The sequence below is a fragment of the Xyrauchen texanus genome, chromosome 36, assembly GCF_025860055.1.
Source record: "Xyrauchen texanus isolate HMW12.3.18 chromosome 36, RBS_HiC_50CHRs, whole genome shotgun sequence".
NCBI classification, from domain to species: Eukaryota; Metazoa; Chordata; class Actinopteri; order Cypriniformes; family Catostomidae; genus Xyrauchen; species Xyrauchen texanus.
The window spans coordinates 8,969,164-8,989,864 of NC_068311.1; the positions used below are offsets into that span (position 1 = coordinate 8,969,164).

The window sequence follows — 20,701 nt, forward strand, 5'->3', positions numbered from 1 at the left end:
TACCACATGCTTCAACAATAAAACGTTCTTATGTTGCATGGATGTTTTTTTTTATCTGGGGTGAGCTAGTGCAAGACATTGTTGGAAGAATGATTTAAGAAAACTGCTACCAAATATAATGAACTGTATGGAAGCATATGGGTAGCAATATTCAATTTGACATTTAATATGCAAAATGACAATGCAATATGTAAAATGGCAATGCATTCTGTATTTAAATTTACATTTTACATTACCATTCTAGCAACGTTTGACGCAAAATAAAAATGAAATTACATAATTTACATTTGCCATTTCATACATTCGTTTTAATATGCATTATTGAAACGCTTTATAAGTTGCAAAATTAAAATGAAAATGTATTACAGAAATGATTAGATATGTGTAACATGTTCAAGCAAAAACTGTGGCAAAATGATCATTCAAATGTTATTTTTCTTAATTGCATTTACACTCACAGTCAAGACACTTGCGATTGCTTTTTCATTAAATGTCCCGCAATGAATGTAGCAAAATTCAATGTGCACATTGAAAATGCATTCCGAGCCGATCACGCCCCTGCCCCGCCCCCTCCCGCCCTGTCAATCACTGCATCAAGGCGGGGCTCGGCAACAGGTAAACATAACATGTTATGGCTATGTTACGTGTTTTGAGCTTACAGTCTATGGTTTTGAGGTGTTGGAAAAATGGCGGCGGCATTCACTAGCAGATGAAGTGGAGCGTGAACAGAGAAACGGTAGTATTTCCAAAGATTATTACGAGTATATAGGTGATAGAACCAGTACGTTGTTGGAACGTCTGGGAGAATTTTCTGCCTTATCAGGCGCCGACACCCGTTTGGCTGCTGACCTCTTAAAGGTGGTGGAAGAACAATTGTATTCGGAGAGGCCTAGGGGAGTGGGGAGACCAGCAGCCGTGGAGATCCCTGGCGAGGCCATAGAGGGGTATCTTATGTATGGGTTAAAAGTTAAAGATATCGCGGCCTTGTATGGAGTTAGTCGATGGACGGTACATCGACAAATGCAGCAGTGTGGACTGAAGTAAACAACAACTTAAATATATTTTAATGATTTTATACAAATGCCTCAAGGCCATAATCTCAACAACGTACTGGTTCTATCACCTATATACTCGCAATAATCTTCGGAAATACTACCGTTTCTCTGTTCACGCTCCACTTCATCTGCTAGTGAATTTAACGCTCGTATTAGCTCTGCCGCCGCCATTTTTCCAACACCTCAAAACCATAGACTGTAAGCTCAAAACACGTAACGTAGCCATAACATGTTATGTTTACCTGTTGCCGAGCCCCGCCTTGATGCAGTGATTGACAGGGCGGGAGGGGGTGGGGCAGGGGCGTGATCGGCTCGGAATGCATTTTCAATGTGCACATTGAATTTTGCTACATTCATTGCGGGACATTTAATGAAAAAGCAATCGCAAGTGTCTTGACTGTGAGTGTAAATGCAATTAAGAAAAATAACATTTGAATGATCATTTTGCCACAGTTTTTGCTTGAACATGTTACACATATCTAATCATTTCTGTAATACATTTTCATTTTAATTTTGCAACTTATAAAGCGTTTCAATAATGCATATTAAAACGAATGTATGAAATGGCAAATGTAAATTATGTAATTTCATTTTCATTTTGCACCAAACGTTGCTAGAATGGTAATGTAAAATGTAAATTTAAATACAGAATGCATTGCCATTTTACATATTGCATTGTCATTTTGCATATTAAATGTCAAACTGAATATTGCTACCCATATGCTTCCATAGAACTGTACTTACTGCCTGCATCTAATTATTTAAATATTTTGATCAGCTCAGTTTGCTCCAGTTTATGTATTCACATGAGAACATGCTTCTCTCATGACACTCATGAACAGGCAACGGACATCAGATTTTCACTGACAATAACTTTTGATGTAATTAAGTATGGCTTCAGAAGACTTGGAATATTATGCATTAGTAGCACAGACAATATTTTAAATGCATTTTGGTGCTTTTTAGATTTAAAGTGAAAGAGTATCAACTGCCATTGGAAAGACAGGATGTGATATTCATTAAACGTTTGCCTTTTGCATTCCGCATAGGAAAGAAAGTCATACAGGTTTGGGATGACATGAGGGTGAGTAAATTAGACAGAATTTTCATTTTTGTGTGAACTGTTCCTTTAATGCTAGTAGTATTTGGCTGGTCATGTGATGTCAGTATGGTGCCTCCATAATGCAGCCTAGCTCCATTCAAAATTAAACAGATATTATTAGGCTATTAATATGACTGGGGTCTTTTAAAAGTTTTTGGGGTTATATTTTGTAATGAGGAAAACTGCTATGATAATCATTGTTTGATGTGTGGGTGAATGCCAATGATGGTTTATGCAGACAATCTCTTTATGGGCATAGCAGTTATTTTAAAAGTGTTTGTGTATGGCAGCTGAAAGTACGTGGCTCGCACAGACCCAACACTTACAGTGTAGTATTAATTTATTACAGTATATATTAATATACTCAATACAACTAATATTTACTTTTAATATTTGTAGTATTTTAAAGATTCAAGTATTGCAAATTAATTGCAAAACTTTGCAGAATTAGCTGCAAAAATAAAGGGCATCTTGTGGATCACTTGCTTCTGTTTCACACATGACAATAAAAGAATGAGCTCAAGCTGGTCCTGAATAAATTATTTAATTCATTACATTAATAACAACAGTGGCTCGAGTGTTTTGACTACATTCACCAAAATTCGTTCAATGTCATTAATTGTCTCGTTAAGGGCTTTTACGATCAACTGTTTTTATATATATATATATATATATATATATATATAAAACTGTCATATTTTTTCAAGGTGTGCTTTTTTACAGTAGTTTTTAAATATTTATATACTTAAAGTATATAAATAAAATAATAAAATAGTGATAAACTATGATTACATTTTATAGGCTTTAAAAACGAATGAATGACATGAGTATCACAATATTTCTAAATTAAAATTTGTCACTCTTTTAAGTCAACTTTAGTTTTGGTCAATTTTAAATGTACACGTGTTTTTTAAACTCATATATTTTAAATATCTATTTTATACATATATTATTCTATTTATATTCTATTTTTATTATATTATGCAATAGTAAAATATTTCTTTCCTAATTTCTTCACCTCCACACATAATTTTAATGCTCTTGATTAAACCCATAAGCCCTTATTTGTCATGAAGTAAAACCGTTGATATTTTGTTTCATAATTGTATCACTCCACAGAAATAGAGTTAGCATGCATCTCCTCTTTGTCATTGTGTGTCATTAACACAGTGTATGCAGGGACGGATTATGACTTGCAAAGGCCCTGGTGCAAATTATCTCCAAGGGCCCACCCAAAAGTTGTTTAGCGGGCACTGGCCTGGTTGGTAATCCGGCCCTGGGTGTATGAACCAGGAACATTTGCCATTACACGATTGTTTAAAGTGAGACTGGAGCACTTTGAATTCACTATCAAAATGTATACTTGTTCATTTATATTTTTGTGGGAGTTTGCCGTAAGCCTCTGCTGACAGTGTGTGCATCAGAGCGCTTCATGCACTCTTCAGGACAGGAGCTGGTTGACCTCCATGGTGCAGCTCAGCGATGCTCGGCTGCAGAGTTAAACTGAATGACACACAAACGTGCCGTTCATGTCATTTATACAGTGTATTACCGGTAGCTTAAAATTCCCTTTTTTGGGCATTAATATGTGATTGGAATTTGAATGCCCAATAATCGATGTTGTCTCAAACAACCACGGTTAGAGGTTTTAAGCATTATAAAAACAAAGAAAATCTATAATTTCCCTACTGTGACGAGGCAGGCAAAGAATGAGGATCTAAGTGCAGCTTTAATGCAAACAAAACATGATCAAAGTAACACAGAATATAACAAAATGCAGGAAACCAGGCACAGAACATGACAAAACGTGCAAAAACTGACAAACTAACCAGGGGAAAACAAGGGCTTAAATATACAAGGGAAAAGGAGAAACACCTGGGGAAACAATCAGGGAATGAGAAACAAACAAGAGAATCAATCAAGGAATAAAACTACAAGGACTACAAAACTAACACAGGAAACCAAACAAGAGTTTCAATATAAAAGCACAAAAACAAAAGACAACAGGGAATATGTTACAGAGCCCCCCCTTTAAGGACCGGATTCCAGATGCTCCACAAAAGAAAACAAAGCAAATTGTCCATGAAGTGTAGGGCAGGCGGCCAGGAGACCAAGGAGACCATAGCAGATCAGGCAGGCAGCTAGGAGACCAGAATAGATCAGGCGGGTGGCCAGGAGACCAAGGAGACCAGAGCAAATCAGGAAGGTTGCCAGGAGACCAAGGATACCAGAGCAGATCCGGGGGACGGCCAGGAGACCAAGGGGACCAGAGCAGACCAGGGGGAAGGCCAGGAGAGCAAGGGGACCAGAGACAATCAGGGGTCGGCCAGGAGACCAAGGGGACCAGAGCAGAGCCGGTGGACGGCCAGGAGACCAAGGGGATGACCTCAAGGTGGGGACCGGGTCAGGAGACCTGGGAGGTAGCCGTAGGATTGGGAGAGCGACCTGGGAGGTGGCCGCAGGGCCGAGAGAGGGTCAGGAGGCATGGGAGGTGGCCACAGGACAGGGACTGGGTCAGAAGACCAGGGAGGCAGCCACAGGACAGGGACTGGGTCAGGAGACCAGGGAGGCAGCCACAGGACAGGGACTGGGTCAGGAGGCCTGGGAGGCGGCCACAGGACAGGGACTGGTCAGGAGGCCTGGGAGGTGGCCACAGGACAGGGACGGGTCAGGAGGCCTGGGAGGCGGCTACAGGACAGGGACTGGTTCAGGAGGCCTGGGAGCCAGCCACAGGACAGGGACTGGGTCAGGTGGTGGTGCCGCTGTAGGAGGAGTCGCTAGTAAGGCGTACGGAACTGCCGAAGGAGGAGTCTCTGGGGGATCGGGCGGAGCCGCGTGAGTAATAGTCTCTGGGGGATCAGGCGGAGCCGCGTGAGGAGCAGTCCCTGGGGGAGCGGGCAGAGCCTGGGGGAAATAGTCTCTGGGGGAGCGGGCGGAGCCGCGGGGGAAATAGTCTCTGGGGGAGCAGGCAGAGCTGTGGGAGGAACAATCAATCAAGGAATAAATCTACAAGGACTACAAAACTAACACAGGAAAAAGGAAACTAAACAAGAATTTCAATATAAAAGTACAAAAACAAAAGACAACAGGGAATATGTGACACCTACAGTTTGTGAGCTGCTGAGCATGACTTTTATCAAAAGACAACAATAATAGTCCTATAATAATTATAATGAGTTTCAATAATGTCTGTACATTTTCATATATAAAAAAGCATGTCTACATATCTATTCACTTCAAGAAGATAGCAGATCTTTTTTCTTACAAATCGTCAATTGCACACATTTGCAATTGCACACAATTGCATATAAGTAAAAAACAGGAGCTGATATTAAAAATAGCTTTACATGTTTAAAATAGATCTAGTAATCTGCCTATATTGTCAAAAACAACCGATCAAACTATTACCTTACAAACGTAATGCAAAAGCATAACTTAATGAAGACGCATGCGCTAATATAATCTCCAAGTACAATCTGTGCTTTAAAGAAGTATTGTCCTTAGTTTTTTCTGCAGTGCATTTCACGTACTGCTGCCAATCAAGAACAATATGCCGATAAATAACTCTCATTTGTATTCCTTATTTCTAGATTATTAATTTAGATCAACATCAATGCAGATAAAAAACATGGATAAATGAGCATTGTTGGAAGCAACTTTGTAAAAATGATCAGAGCCACATTGATTAGACTGTCTGACTGATGCCCTATTACGTACGGGTTGTTTTGGCTCATGAAACTCACCTGTGATTGGCTGGATGGTTGCTCAATCAGCCCAAAGTAGTAAAATGTAAAGAATACTGTATACAAATCCACCATTTGGACGCGGCATGGGTGTAGCTTGGAAAAGTGCGGATGACAAAAATCTACTTTTTAAAGAGTGTCTCCCACATCCCCAAGGCTGCTACGCCCTTGAATCTCTACTACCTCTAGTAGTCAGTAATCTTTTTTTTTTTTTTTAAATATGTACGTTTCAGTTAGAATTTTTGTCTTTACTAGGCAATCAATCATAGATTGGGCTTGAGTTGCTTTGTATCTACCCTTACACTGATGCATTGCCAATATGCTCTCAATATCCCTTACAAAGCCACCTTGATGAGCAATAAGGAAATCTGGACGAACATTTCTTAGCTTAATTGCATGCAATTGACCTTATTCGTTCATACACAACCGTTGTTGTGTATTCAGCTGTTAGTCTAATATGTCAAGAACATTTTTCTAACCCTCAGCTACTTTAAATGCCTTAAGCAGAATGGTCCTATAGTGAAATTCAGGGTGTGTGACTCATCACCATGATTATGAGACTAATATATGCCAAGACTGAGAGACAAGCTTACATGAATAAGACATTAAGGAAGGGGCGGGGTGCTGGTGAGGAGAGTATGCTAAATTCATCCTCTCCTCCAGGCAGGGTCAGGACTTGTGCCTGTCTAAGAGGTGGGTGAGCAAACAGATCATATTCTATAACAAAATCGTGTCTGAAATATTGTTATGGCCCATTCTTGCTGTCGCCACAGAGTGAGCCTGCATTCTAATTCGTAATGCAAGCCAGGAGAATAAACACACATTTGCCCACTAGGACCAATGATTTTGTAAGTCCTGCCAAAACAATCAGTTTTAGCATCAACTGGTTTTGACAGAGCAAACCACATATATGATATTTTGTCTTAATGTTTTTGTATCGCCAAGGAGATTCCTGGAACTTCATGCACAATGGAAGAGGAGATACACAAAGTCATGTAACTCTTTGTGTTTTATTGAATATTAGCATATAAGCTTTTACTGCAGTTTGACTAGTTTTTCATGCTGGACAAGAAAAGCCACCTAAAAGTCTCCAAAATTATTTTCTAAAATATTGCATTTAAATAGGCTACTCAATTAAATATTTAATTATGTAATAAATATTTATCTCCCAGTTTACTAAACACATGCACACAAAATGCTGCTTGTTTTCTCCAACATTGCGCTTATAAAACCGGGGTTAAAGTCACACTGGGATGTTGTCTCAAGGACTATACAGTATCTAAGTAAATGGTTTTGAAAAAATTCCAATATCATCATATTTTTGTAATCTATCTATTTATGGCATAATCATGTATTGTATTTCTGCAATGTATTTGTGTTTAAAAATAGTCTAAATAAATATTACTGTAAATGTCTATTTTACAACTATGCTTTGTCATGTGTCATGTGATTGCGTCACAATAATCTTCAGTGTTAATACAGTGATCAGAAGTTCAAAGGTCAAAACGCGTTTAGATCCACATAAAAGCCCCAGCCGACAGGAACATCTGTTTTCATCTGGCTGTGAGAGGAGTCAGTGATCTATAGTTTCACTTTAAACGCATTTACCAAAACAATGGCGCGAGTGGAAGTTAGCAGTGTTACTGTTTCTCAGGGTGTTCGTATGATGTTCAATCTAATCACACCTAATGAATCATCATTCGCGACTCCAGAAGAGGTTCCGAAATATGTAAATCAGGTAAGTGTGACGTCATGATGTGTTACCACATTCTTGGAAAGTAGGAAAACAACTAATATAAACGCAGCAACAGCTAGCTACAACGAGTAAATGTGTTTAAAACTGGCGAGAGAGAGAGAACAACAGCAGCAACACAGCTCGCATGTTTTCCTGTTTTTCCAACAAAAGTTGTCCTCCTTCCTCTCGTTGTTTGCGTGCTGATATCTGTTGTCATTCATATGTCATATGTTTTCCGCGTCTAGCAACTGTCTTTACGTTGTAAACAATGTTAAAAACAAAAGTATTGTTATGCAAAAGTGTCTTGCAGAATGTAAATATCCAGAAAAATAGGCGACACAGCGTTATATTTAGACCGAACTTGCGCCAAAACAGCTAAAGGTAATGCAACATAATGTAGCCTAAGATAACATAACAGGTGTCTCAGTTCTTTGGGGATGTTCATACCAAATGCGTTCTTGCATAAAAAAAATAGGCTAGAGGTATGGCAACGATGGTTCCCTGAGATGAACGGAAGGAGACAATGGTAAAGGCTTTTGGATAATTCCTCCAAGGACCTAATTGAAGCCCTTGTATGATGACGCCAATCCTATGATTGGCAATGGTGTTTGAGCCCCACCCTTTTAGGTGCAGTTGGCCTATATAAGCAGGGGTTAATCACCATTTCTTCAGGATTGAAGGACAAGAGATACCTCGAAACTCTTAAGTAATAGTGCGACCAGATTTCACAATGTCTCGTTCCGTTCATCTCGGTGAACCGAGGTTATATGTAACCGGAGATGTTCCCTTTCGATTACGGGTTCACTCGACATTGTGGTTAACACTTTATGACATCATAACCAGAGAGAGATAAACTTGTAAAATAATAAGTATATGAGGTCACAGGCCCGCCAGGCGGTGACGTATTACAACATATTTCAAGTGCGTAGAATAATGAATAACCTCACATGGTGAAAACCAGATGGGAAGTTAATCTTATGCTAAGGATATATATATATATATATATATATATATATATATATATATACACACAGTATATTTATATATATATAATAAACACAGTATAAATTGAACCTCTTCATAACCAGAGCATCGGAGGGAGGTTTATTCTTATTGGAAGTGCTTGAGACTTTAGAGATCTTCATTTGGATAACCTACACAGGCGGTTGTATGTATTAAAATTATAACAGGTAACCTACCCGTAATAAAGGAGCTTGTGCTCAGCCGTAACTTTATGATCAGATCATGTATGCCTATAGAGAAGCCAGCGTCTGTGGTGTGAAATGCTGAGATAGTCGCTACAAAGACTTTAAGCATTGACAAAGTAAGACCTGCATCCAGCCACTCTTGAAGGAATGTAAGAATTTCCGCTATGGAGCAATTCACTTGGTCCTTGCCACGTGAGGGGCACCAATTTGAAAATATGCGCCATTTTAGTGCATAGAGGCATGTTGTGGATGGTGCTCTAGACTGCAAAATGGCATTTATTACCAACTGAGCCAATTCTGTCTTTATGCTGTGCTCTGATCAGGGGCTACATGTGTAGGTTCCACATCTCCGGGTGGGGATGCCATATCGTATTGAGAGAGGAGATCCTTCCTCAGCGTTTTTTCCCATAGAGGGCAGTCTAATATCTACATCATTTCCGGAACTGGTTGGGCCATTTCTGGGCGACCAACAGAACTGTTTCCTTCTCCTCTCGTACGTTGCAGTTGACAGAGTGAAGGAGATGTACCAGGGGAAATGCATATTTGCTTTTTGCTGGCCATTTGTGAGCCAAGGTGTCGATCCCCAGTGGGGCTTGGGACATGGAATACCAATCAGCATGTCTGTTCCACAGATCAAGCGGCCCGGGACATATGTCACTTGCAGGAAAAGGAGATGGCGCTCGTTCCACATGAGAAGGTGTTGCACCAAGCTCATCATTGGTAGAGATCGATTTCCACCCTGGCGTTTATGTACAGCACTACAGACACGTTATCCGACTGGATCAGGACGCGATGATTCGCTATGTCGGAATGTCAACAGTTCCAGGTAGTTTATGTGCCACGCCTATTTCGCACCCGTCCAGGTCCAATCCTGGCTTCTGTTGCACAGCGCGCCCCAGCATGTGTTGGATGCATCCACGGTCACCACTTTTGGGGAATGGAGTCCCATCCATAGTGCTAGAGCAGCCAGACAGCGGCGAGTCAAAGTGACGCACATGCGCCCTTGGCACCAGGCATGCAGTTTTACGTGATATTTGAGCCAGCACTGGATAATTCTCATGTGTGAAAGACCTAACAGTGTGATGGCGGATGCTGCTGTCATAAAACCCTGCATTCTCTGAAATGACTTCAATGGAAATTCTTTCCCCAGATTGAACTGAAACAGACACTGATGAATGATCTGAATATGCTTGCTCGTGAGGTGTGTGTGCATGCTCACAGAGTTGAGTTGAATTCCCAAAAAGGAGATTTGTTGGCTGGGAGAAAGTATGATTTTCACCTAGTTGACTTTGAGACCTAGGCTGCTCAAATGGTGATGTATCGGAAAGAATTCGGAAAGAATCTTCTCCGGAAAACTGTAGGGGGCAGGTGAGTCTTTCACTGCAGGTGCAGAGAGTCAGGAGATTAATCGTCCTGTTGTGTCTGCAGGGAAGTCCCATCCGCTGAAGTATGTATGTCGACGGTAAAGAGGGTTTTTCAAGACGAGATGTAGTCGTAGTCAAGACAAGACAATGTCAGTCTTGAAGGAAGAAAATTATGAAGAAATGTTATTGTGCGCCCGCTTATATAGGCCAATTTTGCACCTAAAGGGGTGGGGCTCAAACATCATTGCAATCATAGAATTGGTGCTATTATACAAGGACAGTTAGGTTGTCAGAGAAGGAATTCCCCAAAATCATTTACCGCAATATCGAGTGAGCCGTAATCGAAAGGGAACACAAGTTTCTCTAAAGGCGTTATTTTTAAGTTAATGTTCTTTTTAAATGGATAGTTCACCCAAATTGAAAATTCTCTCATCATATACTGGCTCATGGCATCCCTGGTATGTAAGACTTTCTTCATCAGATAAAAATATCTTAGCTAAGTAGGACCTTAAAATTCAAGTGGACGGTGATAAAAGATCAATGTTTAAGTACTTTTAAACTATAAATCACTGCTTTTAAACTGCTAAATCATTGAATAATGTGAAAGTCAAAGTGAAGATTGATAGTAAAAAACATGGTTCCCGCAGGTCTTTAAAAAGTCTAAAATATCTGAAATGAAATACCAATGTCTTATTTATTATTTATAGAGCTCTTAAATTTGGGGATGAAAATAAAGGATTTGCAAAATGGTGTAAAGTGATTATTATTAAACTTCAGTAGGATTCAATTTAATTAAGTAAATTTGTGCACTACATCCTTCAAATTGTGAACCGCTCTGCTATCGCTGGAAACAGTATCACAAACCCCCTCAAATGCACATATTCACTAGTGAGTACTGGACATGTCAAGTGATTACTGATTATTTACTTTTGATTAATTATGACAATGTTCACATTAAAGTGGTTATATTGTAATATAGATTATATTGTAATGTAGATGATTGTAAGAGTGCATATTTTATTTCCCTTATCTTTATAAATGAGCAGCTAGAAGCAGTGATGCATGGACATTTCAAAATAAGAGTCCCCAGTCTAATTCAGGCTTGTGTTGAGTATTTTAAACTGGCAGATACCCTGTTTTGCTGATAATGAGTTTTAAGACTCCTGGCTAGGGGTGCCACGGTATCTCTGTTCAGTTCTATTGTTTAATATGGGCACCCAGTTTGGGAATCAATGGTCGAGTGTAAGTTTACATTTAACATTTAAAGCGTTCGTAGTGAACGGAAACTACAGTAGAAGTGTAATTCATAGAACGATGCTGTACTGCACAATGAAAAACTATACTGTTAAATTTTAAATCTAGTACTTTATAGTAGACTACTAAAGTAGAATATTATTTTTATTCTGTAGGCATTACTATATTATTACTGCAGTTTTTGTTACTGCTGCTACACTCTGTACAATTTACTGTACTTGTACTACAGCTTTAAAATGTGCAGTTTTTAAGGCTTCATAACTATTTCTAAACTAACCTTAAATTTGATATTATGAAATAAATGCAGGGAAGATATCTGGGGAGGTCCTTTTAATGCCTTTCATTGGCTGTAACCTGTTGGCCCAGTTACCAGTAGATTTAGCCAATGAATATCAAAAGTTTTGTTTTGGGGAATTCATTAAATAATGTTTGCCAGTGCCATTTGGTCAGTATACTGTTACATACCAAACATTTGTAACTGTAGTTGACTTTGTCCAAAACTTTTACACTACACTCTGCAATGATGCTCCTTTTGACTTTAAAGGTGACTCCACCCATGTTTCTAAACACAAATCTAATTTCATAGGTTTATACTGTAATTGCATATTGTACCTTTAATATTGTGGTTTTGTAATTTTCATCAATGTGCAAAAATAATAGACACCATGGAAAATTATTCGGCCACCTGTTCAAGTTTTATGCCCTAAGTGAGGTGCTATGTGCTACCTCCTCACGTTTTTATCGGACCCATATGTGTGTTTTTGGTTTGGCTGCACTCAAATCAACACATGTTTGTTATTTGAGGTAAAACTCTCAGTCCTCCTTAAACACATGAACAGAGAAATTGCAATAAACCACACAGCAGGAATCCTAATTGTTGTAATTCGGTCACAAACACACACTTGTTAAATTGACTCACTTACCATCCCATCACAACTTTATTTGAAGTTTCTTTCTCTTGATGTGTGTGGATGAAACAATAGAAATTCTCTGTTTTCAAAAGTTTCGCTTCTCAGTCAATACACAGATCTGGCCTTTGACATTTATATGTTTTTTCCCATCAATTCAGTTTAGTAATATAGTTACACACTTTCACCCTTTTGCCACCCTGTTTATGTGAAAGCAAGCTTTTCTGCAATTAATTTGTTATTTATTGCTATAAGAATAGGGTGGGGTTTACACTATTCTCATTTACTCATTAAAAGTATTTGTTTGTAGAGTGTAACGTGAGAGGGTTTAGTTTAAAGTACGTTCCGTAAAAGGATCTGTTTGGTGATTTGGCTACATTTGTGTTTTCGGTGTAAAAATAACTGTTACACGAACCATTCAGAATCGGACCAAAAAAGCTAAAGAATAACCTTAAATACTAACATCTGCTTCACAAATGCCATTTTCCCCCCCTGGTGTGATCTAAGTGCACAATCACAGCTTTATATAAAAATATTATGAGTCTCTTGATAGTTTGTTAAAAACCTGAAATATGTTTCAGTCTGGCTAATAGCACTTCTCATTTTGTTTCTCTTTGTTTTGTCGATGGCACACAGAGAAAATTGTGCTACAAGTTAAAACAACTCATCAACAAAACACAATTTTCAAATTTCAATTTTCTTACTCATGTGAAAATATCTCATTCCAGTTTGTATTGCCATAAAAGAGGGGTGAGAGTAAAAGCTATTTTGGTTGAATTTTATACAGGCTAAATTAAAGTCAGTTTGTAGGGCTCGCAAGAAGAATACATTTCATAGAACTTGCAGCTAGCTGTTAGTTGCAGTCGGCAACCAGATGTGGCCAGGTTTGCGTGTGCTAGGGGCTCCCAAGTGGTCTGTTCTGCTCCGGTTCATATGCACAGTACACACACACACACACACACACACACACACACACACACACACACACACACACACACACACACACACACACACACACATTTACCCTTCCACCTGTAGGTCTGCTCTATACTGTTGTGCCCTGCCCACTTACAGAACTTTAGTGTGTGTGTGTTTGCATGTGAGAAGTCTCGAGTTTCACGCTGCAAAGTGTGACCCAACACTCATTGTTGATTACTGCCAGCACCAAATCCTTGACGTTTTTAATTAGTCTTCTGTGATTTGCCCCAGGTTTAATGGGTAATCCAAGTTTAAGTACACTTGAAAAACATCCTTTACATCAAATCTTCAAAGTTATATACAGCTAGTAAATGATAAAATAAGTGTAATGTTACATGAATTACATAATTATCAGTCCGTTTAAACAATATTATTATAATTTATTTTATTTAACAATAATGCTAGAGATATAGAATTGTTCATTCTATAGATGAAGATGAATATAATATTATAGAGGTTATGGATTTCTTTCAAGCTATTGCACTGGCATGACAGCATTATATATCATTCAACCCAAGAAGGATCTTCCAATTACATTCACTGTTAGGGGCGGTTCACCCTGAGTGCATGTTTGCATCGGTCTGCAAAAAATGCAGTAGACAGATGTCTTTGCCCATTGCACCGCCATTTAGTCCAGGAGCGCTGTATTTTTAGACACCTTGTAGTTGTTGTAAAAAATATGCCTCGAGACGCCTGCGTTCTGTCATATTCGTTGTCCTGCATCTAACCTTTTTAGTGCATTTATCAGAAATGCACAGCAAAATAGGAAATGGAAGGAGATGACAGTGGTCCAGTATGTTGAACATTTAACACAGGGCTAGAATATTTGCGCTTAGATTGACATATGCATACTTTTGCCTGGTATACGCATAGATACACAACCTTTTAAATTAAAGAGATAGTTTCCCAAATATTCTGTTATCATTTACCCTCATGTCGTTTCAACCTCATATAATAGTTTTTTCTCCCCAATTTGGCATGCCCAATTCCCAATGCGCTCTAGGTCCTCGTGGTGGCGTAGTGACTCAATCCGGGTGGTGGAGGACGAATCTTAGATTGAGACAGTCAATCAGCGTATCTTATCACGTGGCTTTTTGAGCGCATTACCGCAGAGACCTAGCGTGTGTGGAGGCTCATGCTATTCTCCGCATTATCCACGCACAATTCATAACGTGCCCCAACGAGAGCGAGAACCACATTATAACGACCACAACAAGCTTAACCTAACGTGACTCTACCCACCCTTGCAACTGGGCCAATTGGTTGCTTATGAAGCCTAACTGGAGTCACTCAAATATCTCATAGAATTTTCTTGCATAGAACACCAAAGGAGAAATCGGGTAGAATTACAGCATTAGTCACCATTCACTATATGGAAAATAGATGCAATGAATGTGAATGGGGACTGAGACTATATTCTCAGTCATAATATTCAATATGCCTTAACATCTCTGTTTGTGTTCCAGAGAGGAAAAAGTCTTGGGCAAACATGATGTCGAGCAAATTATTTTTGTGTGAACTATTAAAGGCACTTAAAGTGTTAGAATGAAAAATACTGTATTTCCAATACACTGAACACCATATAGTGACTGTTATACAATTACTATTTTTTTATACGTAGTTTCTGCCTGTGCTGTTTAGGCCACACCATACTTCATTGGTTTGATGTTGTTGGAGATTGGTTTGGGATGGTTAAAAGCAGACCACCCTCACATCAAGATCAACGACTTCATAACGCTCTGTTTCAGCAGGGATGATGTCACGTCTCCCTCAGTGAGTCAATAAATACTTCTATTTAGTTTAATAGCAAAACTCTGATTTACCTTCAGTCCCTACTAGTAGTTATATTGGCTATTGTTATGTAGCACATCCTGATTCTGCTGACATACTGAATGGCAAACTGAATGACATAAGAGCAAAACTAATATTTTTTTGTATTTCCCAATTAATTATGCAGTAAATAGATTTCATGACATGTTATTATATGCAGATTATCTCACTGTATAGTTTAGTTAATCCGGCTCTTTGGTTTTCTTTCTCAGGCTCATAATTAGAAGTATGGAGCTGTCAGCTTATATCTACGTCTGGAACAACTTCTGTGTATATGAGCTTCCCTGGGATTCTGCTTGGACGTGGTGGCTTGCGTTTCTTGGTGTGGACATGGGATACTACTGGTTTCATCGATGTGCCCATGGTATGTGTTTTATGTGAGTTATTATGTCCAGCCATCTGCTTTAAAGTACTACACTGAATTTTAAAACGGCTTGTCGTAACATTCACATTTAAATGGGATGTGCGGCTTACTTATGGATTTTGAATTTAGATTTTTTATTTAAAGGTGCACACAGTATCTCCTCATTAAAAAAGTTTCACCCCTAAACAAATTATGAGTATTATAAATATATACATATATATAAAAGTTTAAAATAATGTACATTCGCATGAGATGAAGACTCCAGTCATATAAGTAGCCTAATAAAAGCTGTTTTTATTTTACATGGTGCGGGTTGTCTTATGCTCCATATACCTCCATTTTGAGGTCACATAAATGCAATAAATGTATCATGGTTTTCTGCAAATAGAGCTTTTACACAAAAGCATCGGAAACCATAAACTAATGGTAAAGCTTCTGAGTGCATCCACATCGCTGTGTGTCAGTATAAGTTAAATAATTTTTAAATAATCTTGGGAAATCCAAAATTTTTATGTAAAAAAAAGTCGAAAGGATTTAAAAGTTTGAAAAACAACACAACCATACGCATAAACGCAAACAAGACAATCACAAATGGCTCAGAATTAGCTTTACACATTTAGATGATACAGTTTAATTTGCTATAGGATACATTATTTGTTTCTAAATAAAAATATATTAATTTTAGAGTTATTTTATTGCTATGATGGTAAAGTTCTGTGATAATACTGTTTTGGCTCTCTTTTCCTTCATGCATCATCAGTCTTGCTACTTTTGCTCATAACTTGAAAAAGTAAGTAATTGATGACTGTTTTTGACTGAACTAAGCAGACTCTATTGTGAATGCCGTTAATGCTGTGCATATACAGGATTTTCCCCCTACGTTCAATAATCAAATTCATGTATTGTATGATTCTGTCAGCTATCCAAAAGGGGAATTGTGACAGTCTTAGGTGAAATGCTCTTTTAGCTGGGCATGCAACTGAAATATCAATCTGTCAAGAAGTAGGAATCACAAAAGACACACATGCTTGGGTAGCATGAGAGTTGAGGCAGAGATTTGTAAGACATTTGTCCAAACAGAAGAAAACATTGTCACAGCTATAATCTTTGAGAGCTGTGGTGTTTTTCTTCTTCCTTCAATTGCAGCCGTCGCAGAACAGCATTGCCAGTAAACATACTTTGTAACCTGTAATGAAGGCTCAGGTTGGTTTGGATCCATATGCGGCTTTATTGAGGCAGTAAACTCAGGTCGTACAGGCAATGGTCTAGGACAGGCAAACAGAGTGAGGCAGAGAGGCTGAGGCGTAAACAAGAACAGGCTAGAGATCGGGGCAGGCAGCAAACAGTCGTGGTAGGTAAACAGGCTAGAGTAACTGGGCAGGAGGCTAACAAACTGGAACGGGGAACAGCTAGGTCGGTACACAGATAAACTAGAGCGGTATCTAAAGTTGCTTGGAAATGTCGCCGGGGCTAAACAAGACTTCGCAAGGAGGGAACAAATAGACGTGGTTAAATAGAGTGAGGTAATAAGCAACAGCTGGGCGAGTAATCAGTACTCGGGTGAATGCGATCTCCGGAGGCTCGAGGAGGAGGCGCATTCACCCGTGTTCGTGACATAACCATAAGATTGTAAATCTACTTCTCAACATTTCTCTTTCTTGAGACGTTGAATCGTGAACTTGTTTGAAGCATGAATGCATAACCCTGCTCAAAGTTGATTCCTGCATTTTTATTTACCAAAATAACACGTTACAGCCCTTAAAACTGACAGGTTTTGAAGGTTCTCAATTGGGTTTTCTTCAGGATTTACCCAGATTTTACATTGGGCATCAGCTGACTGCCTGAAAGAGTACCAGATTGGACTGGGGTATTGATACGGATTTCCCAATTCGATTAGATTCTAATTCAAAAGTTCTTAATTCCATTCGATTAGATTCCAATTCATTTATGTATATTTTAATTATAATTTCCCTTTTACTTACATATGAAAGAAATTCTCTCACAGCTAATGATGTTACTTAGAGACTTTATAACATAATATATTACGAAAATATGAATATTACCAATTTTATTGTATTGTTCGTTTTTGATCACAGTTTAGCTTAATAAAAATGTTCAAATTCTATCAATAATAATTATGCCTTGAAATGGTTTATATTGTTGTTTATATATTATTTATTATACTGTATTGCATATACATATATTTTGTTTCATGTTTATTGTTTACATGCATAATTTGACTATTTACAAGTATTTACATGGATATGTAGAACAAGTGCTAAAACGTTACTGTCTCTTTAAGAATAGCAACGATTCTGCAAGCATCTCACAGAAGTGATTTGGTTGAGTGCATTTTTGTTGTTTTTGATCAACAAATTACTTTAAATTAAAAGATTGTTCTTTGAATTTTTTGAATTGATATTGGATCATTCAATATTGATATTTATACCCAGCTCTAGTACCAAAATTGTTTATTGTACAAAAGAATACAAAAATATATTTTTGAAATCAGTCAATGAAGTGTATTCGTTTTAAAATGTCAATATAGTATTAAATAAAAGAATGATTGAATAATATTAATCTCTGCAGCCTATTATTTGACACAAAATCATTTGTAGATGGCACAAACCATATTTATCTGTATTTTGTTCATAATATTTTAGGATTAGCAACCTGTCCATGTTGGCATCTAACTTATTTGGCTAGCTTCTACCAAGGGACTGATACATTTTTGCCAAAACACAGTAGAGTAAAGATATTGGAAACGCTTTGTCCACCCTTTTAAAAGTTGATAAGCCTATTTATTCTTCTATCCTAACTACAGTATGCCTTTAATTTTAGTATTGTTTTTTTCTGTGATTTTATCACAGTACATTCTCTATTACATGCATGTTGCTCAATACTTTGCCCCATGCCCTCTTCTCTTACACAAGTAAACATCCACAGTGTGTCAGAGGCCAGCGCATGGACTTCAGTTCTTACCACTGGAAAAAGTAGAAACAGGCTACTGCCCTTTGCTTCTGCAGTTCTCTTACCACATGCTACCCCAATTCCACCCATTTGAGATTTAATGTTGATACGATGGCAGGACGTTTTTAAATTACATCTCTCCAGACTTCACTTTGGACCCTAAAGTGATGAGGTGCTTGTGGCTGTCATGTTATGTTTCCATTGTCCGGAGTTCTTGCTTAGAGAGTCTCCTGTGTCCAATTTGTTCTTTTTGAAGTCAAAGGAAATTATTTGTCTAGCTTTTGGTCCCATCAATGTCCAAGATGACTTCTTCTGGAAATTGCAAGGCTGTAATTAATCTGTAATGGTAAAAAGGACACAGACATAATGGCCTTTTTTTTCCTATAAAGTCTTCAGACAGTCATTATTGCAAAATAAACCCTGACAGGACGATTAGGAAAGGTTCAGGTCTTGTATCATCCTAAAGGGGTTTATATTGTGTTGATGACTGTCTAACTATAAATTATCTTCCTTAAAGTGTTACAAAAATGTACATTTTCACATCATTTATTCTCCCTCATGCCGTCCCAGGTGTGTACGAAGACTTTTTGAAGAAAATCTCAGCTCATGAGGTCCATCCAATGCAAGTGAATGGTAGCCAGAACTTTGAAGCTCCAAAAAGGCAGCCTAAAAGTAATCCACACGACTCTAATGGTTAAATTAATGGCTGTCTCCGAAGGTACATGTCTTATTGTACACTGCCCTATCAGGCAATGACTCAACAGACAGACAGCATTTGTGTCCGAAGGTACCTCCAGAGACTTGATTTGGACAGGCTACGGAGGCAGCATAATATCACATCGTTGCTAGCATACCAGCAGCTGATTATCCCCATCTGGTGTCCACTACGTCTGCTTCATTCAGTCCAAATGAACTACAATGGTCATATAATCTAGAACAAAATCAAGAGAGTTTTGGCGATAACCAAGTGTATATTTAATAACTACAATGCTACTCTCTTGCTACAAATGGATTCAAATGTAGGGAAAAGTGAATAAAATCTTACATTTATACACAAATTGGCTCTCAACTGCCTCTTCGGCAGCCATTTTTTCTTCTTCAGCTTAACCGCTGTGGATACGCACTCACAGGATTGTGGGATTGCATAGGCAGCGAAGGATACATCTATGCTGGCTTCAAAAATTGATCAGATGAAGGTATCTCAGTAGACAGGATGTGATGAGAACATTAGATTTGGACGCGCCTTGGTCCCTTCCTACCTCCATATACAGCCTCCGGAGGCAGCATTTTCCTGATTTTGGACACAGCCAATGTCTTCTAAAGCGATATAATCACTCTGGGTTAGAAACAGATCAATATAGACATTTTTTTTTTTTACTATAAATAGCCACTTTCACATTCTAAAGTGAAAAATCTGTTATATTTTGGTCTGTTCTCATCAAAAAACCAATTGGATCACTTCAGAAGACATATATTATACCACTGGAGTCATATGGATTAATTTTATGCTACCTTTATGTGCTTTCTTTTAGTGTCAAAGTTCTGGCCACCATTCACTTGCATTATATGGACCTACAGAGCTGAGATATTCTTCTAAATATAATTTTGTGTGAACTATCCCATTACTTCACAGCGACAAACAAATACATAATTAAATTAACATGGAACATTTATTTGAGTTGAAATGATTTTAGTATGTAAGAAAAGAGAAACCGCAGAGTGCTATGAGGCTCATGAAAATAACAAAGTATAGGGGATTGTTTGCCAGGGACAACAGTCAAATATACAGTTTAGTAGCCATTATACAAAAATATTTGTCCTCAGATTTCATTGATTGACCACTGACTTGAGATGTTAACTGTAGGGATCTATAGTTCCCAGTTCCTTATTTTTAATGATCCCTTAATAGTTTTCATACTCAATTATGGTCTAAAAATCTTAAACTCTATTGGGGACTATTAAGTCCCTCTTTTGGGACTTGTAAGCTATAAATCTTTATTATAAAATGAAAAAAAAAAAAAAGAATCTTTGGGGCATAACAGCAGAAATATGACCACCATAAAACTATACTGACCCTAATTAGTGTCATTGTAAAATCTGAACAATTGTTTGATCGTTTTATGAATTTCATGTTCCCTTCCACAGGTCAAGATAAAGTGCTTTTAGGATAAAACCCTTTCTTTTGATACT

General features: G+C 38.1%; 1 protein-coding gene across 1 annotated transcript in view; it reads left to right on the plus strand.

Moving 5' to 3' along the window:
* Positions 1 to 7,412: 7,412 nt before the first annotated feature.
* The window catches only part of agmo (alkylglycerol monooxygenase), a 51,029-nt gene continuing 37,740 nt past the window's right edge, over positions 7,413 to 20,701 (plus strand). The window contains 4 exon segments of the mRNA XM_052106640.1: positions 7,413 to 7,638; positions 14,989 to 15,084; positions 15,086 to 15,120; positions 15,390 to 15,541. Coding sequence (XP_051962600.1) covers positions 7,516 to 7,638; positions 14,989 to 15,084; positions 15,086 to 15,120; positions 15,390 to 15,541 — 406 coding nt within the window. The 5' untranslated portion in view covers positions 7,413 to 7,515.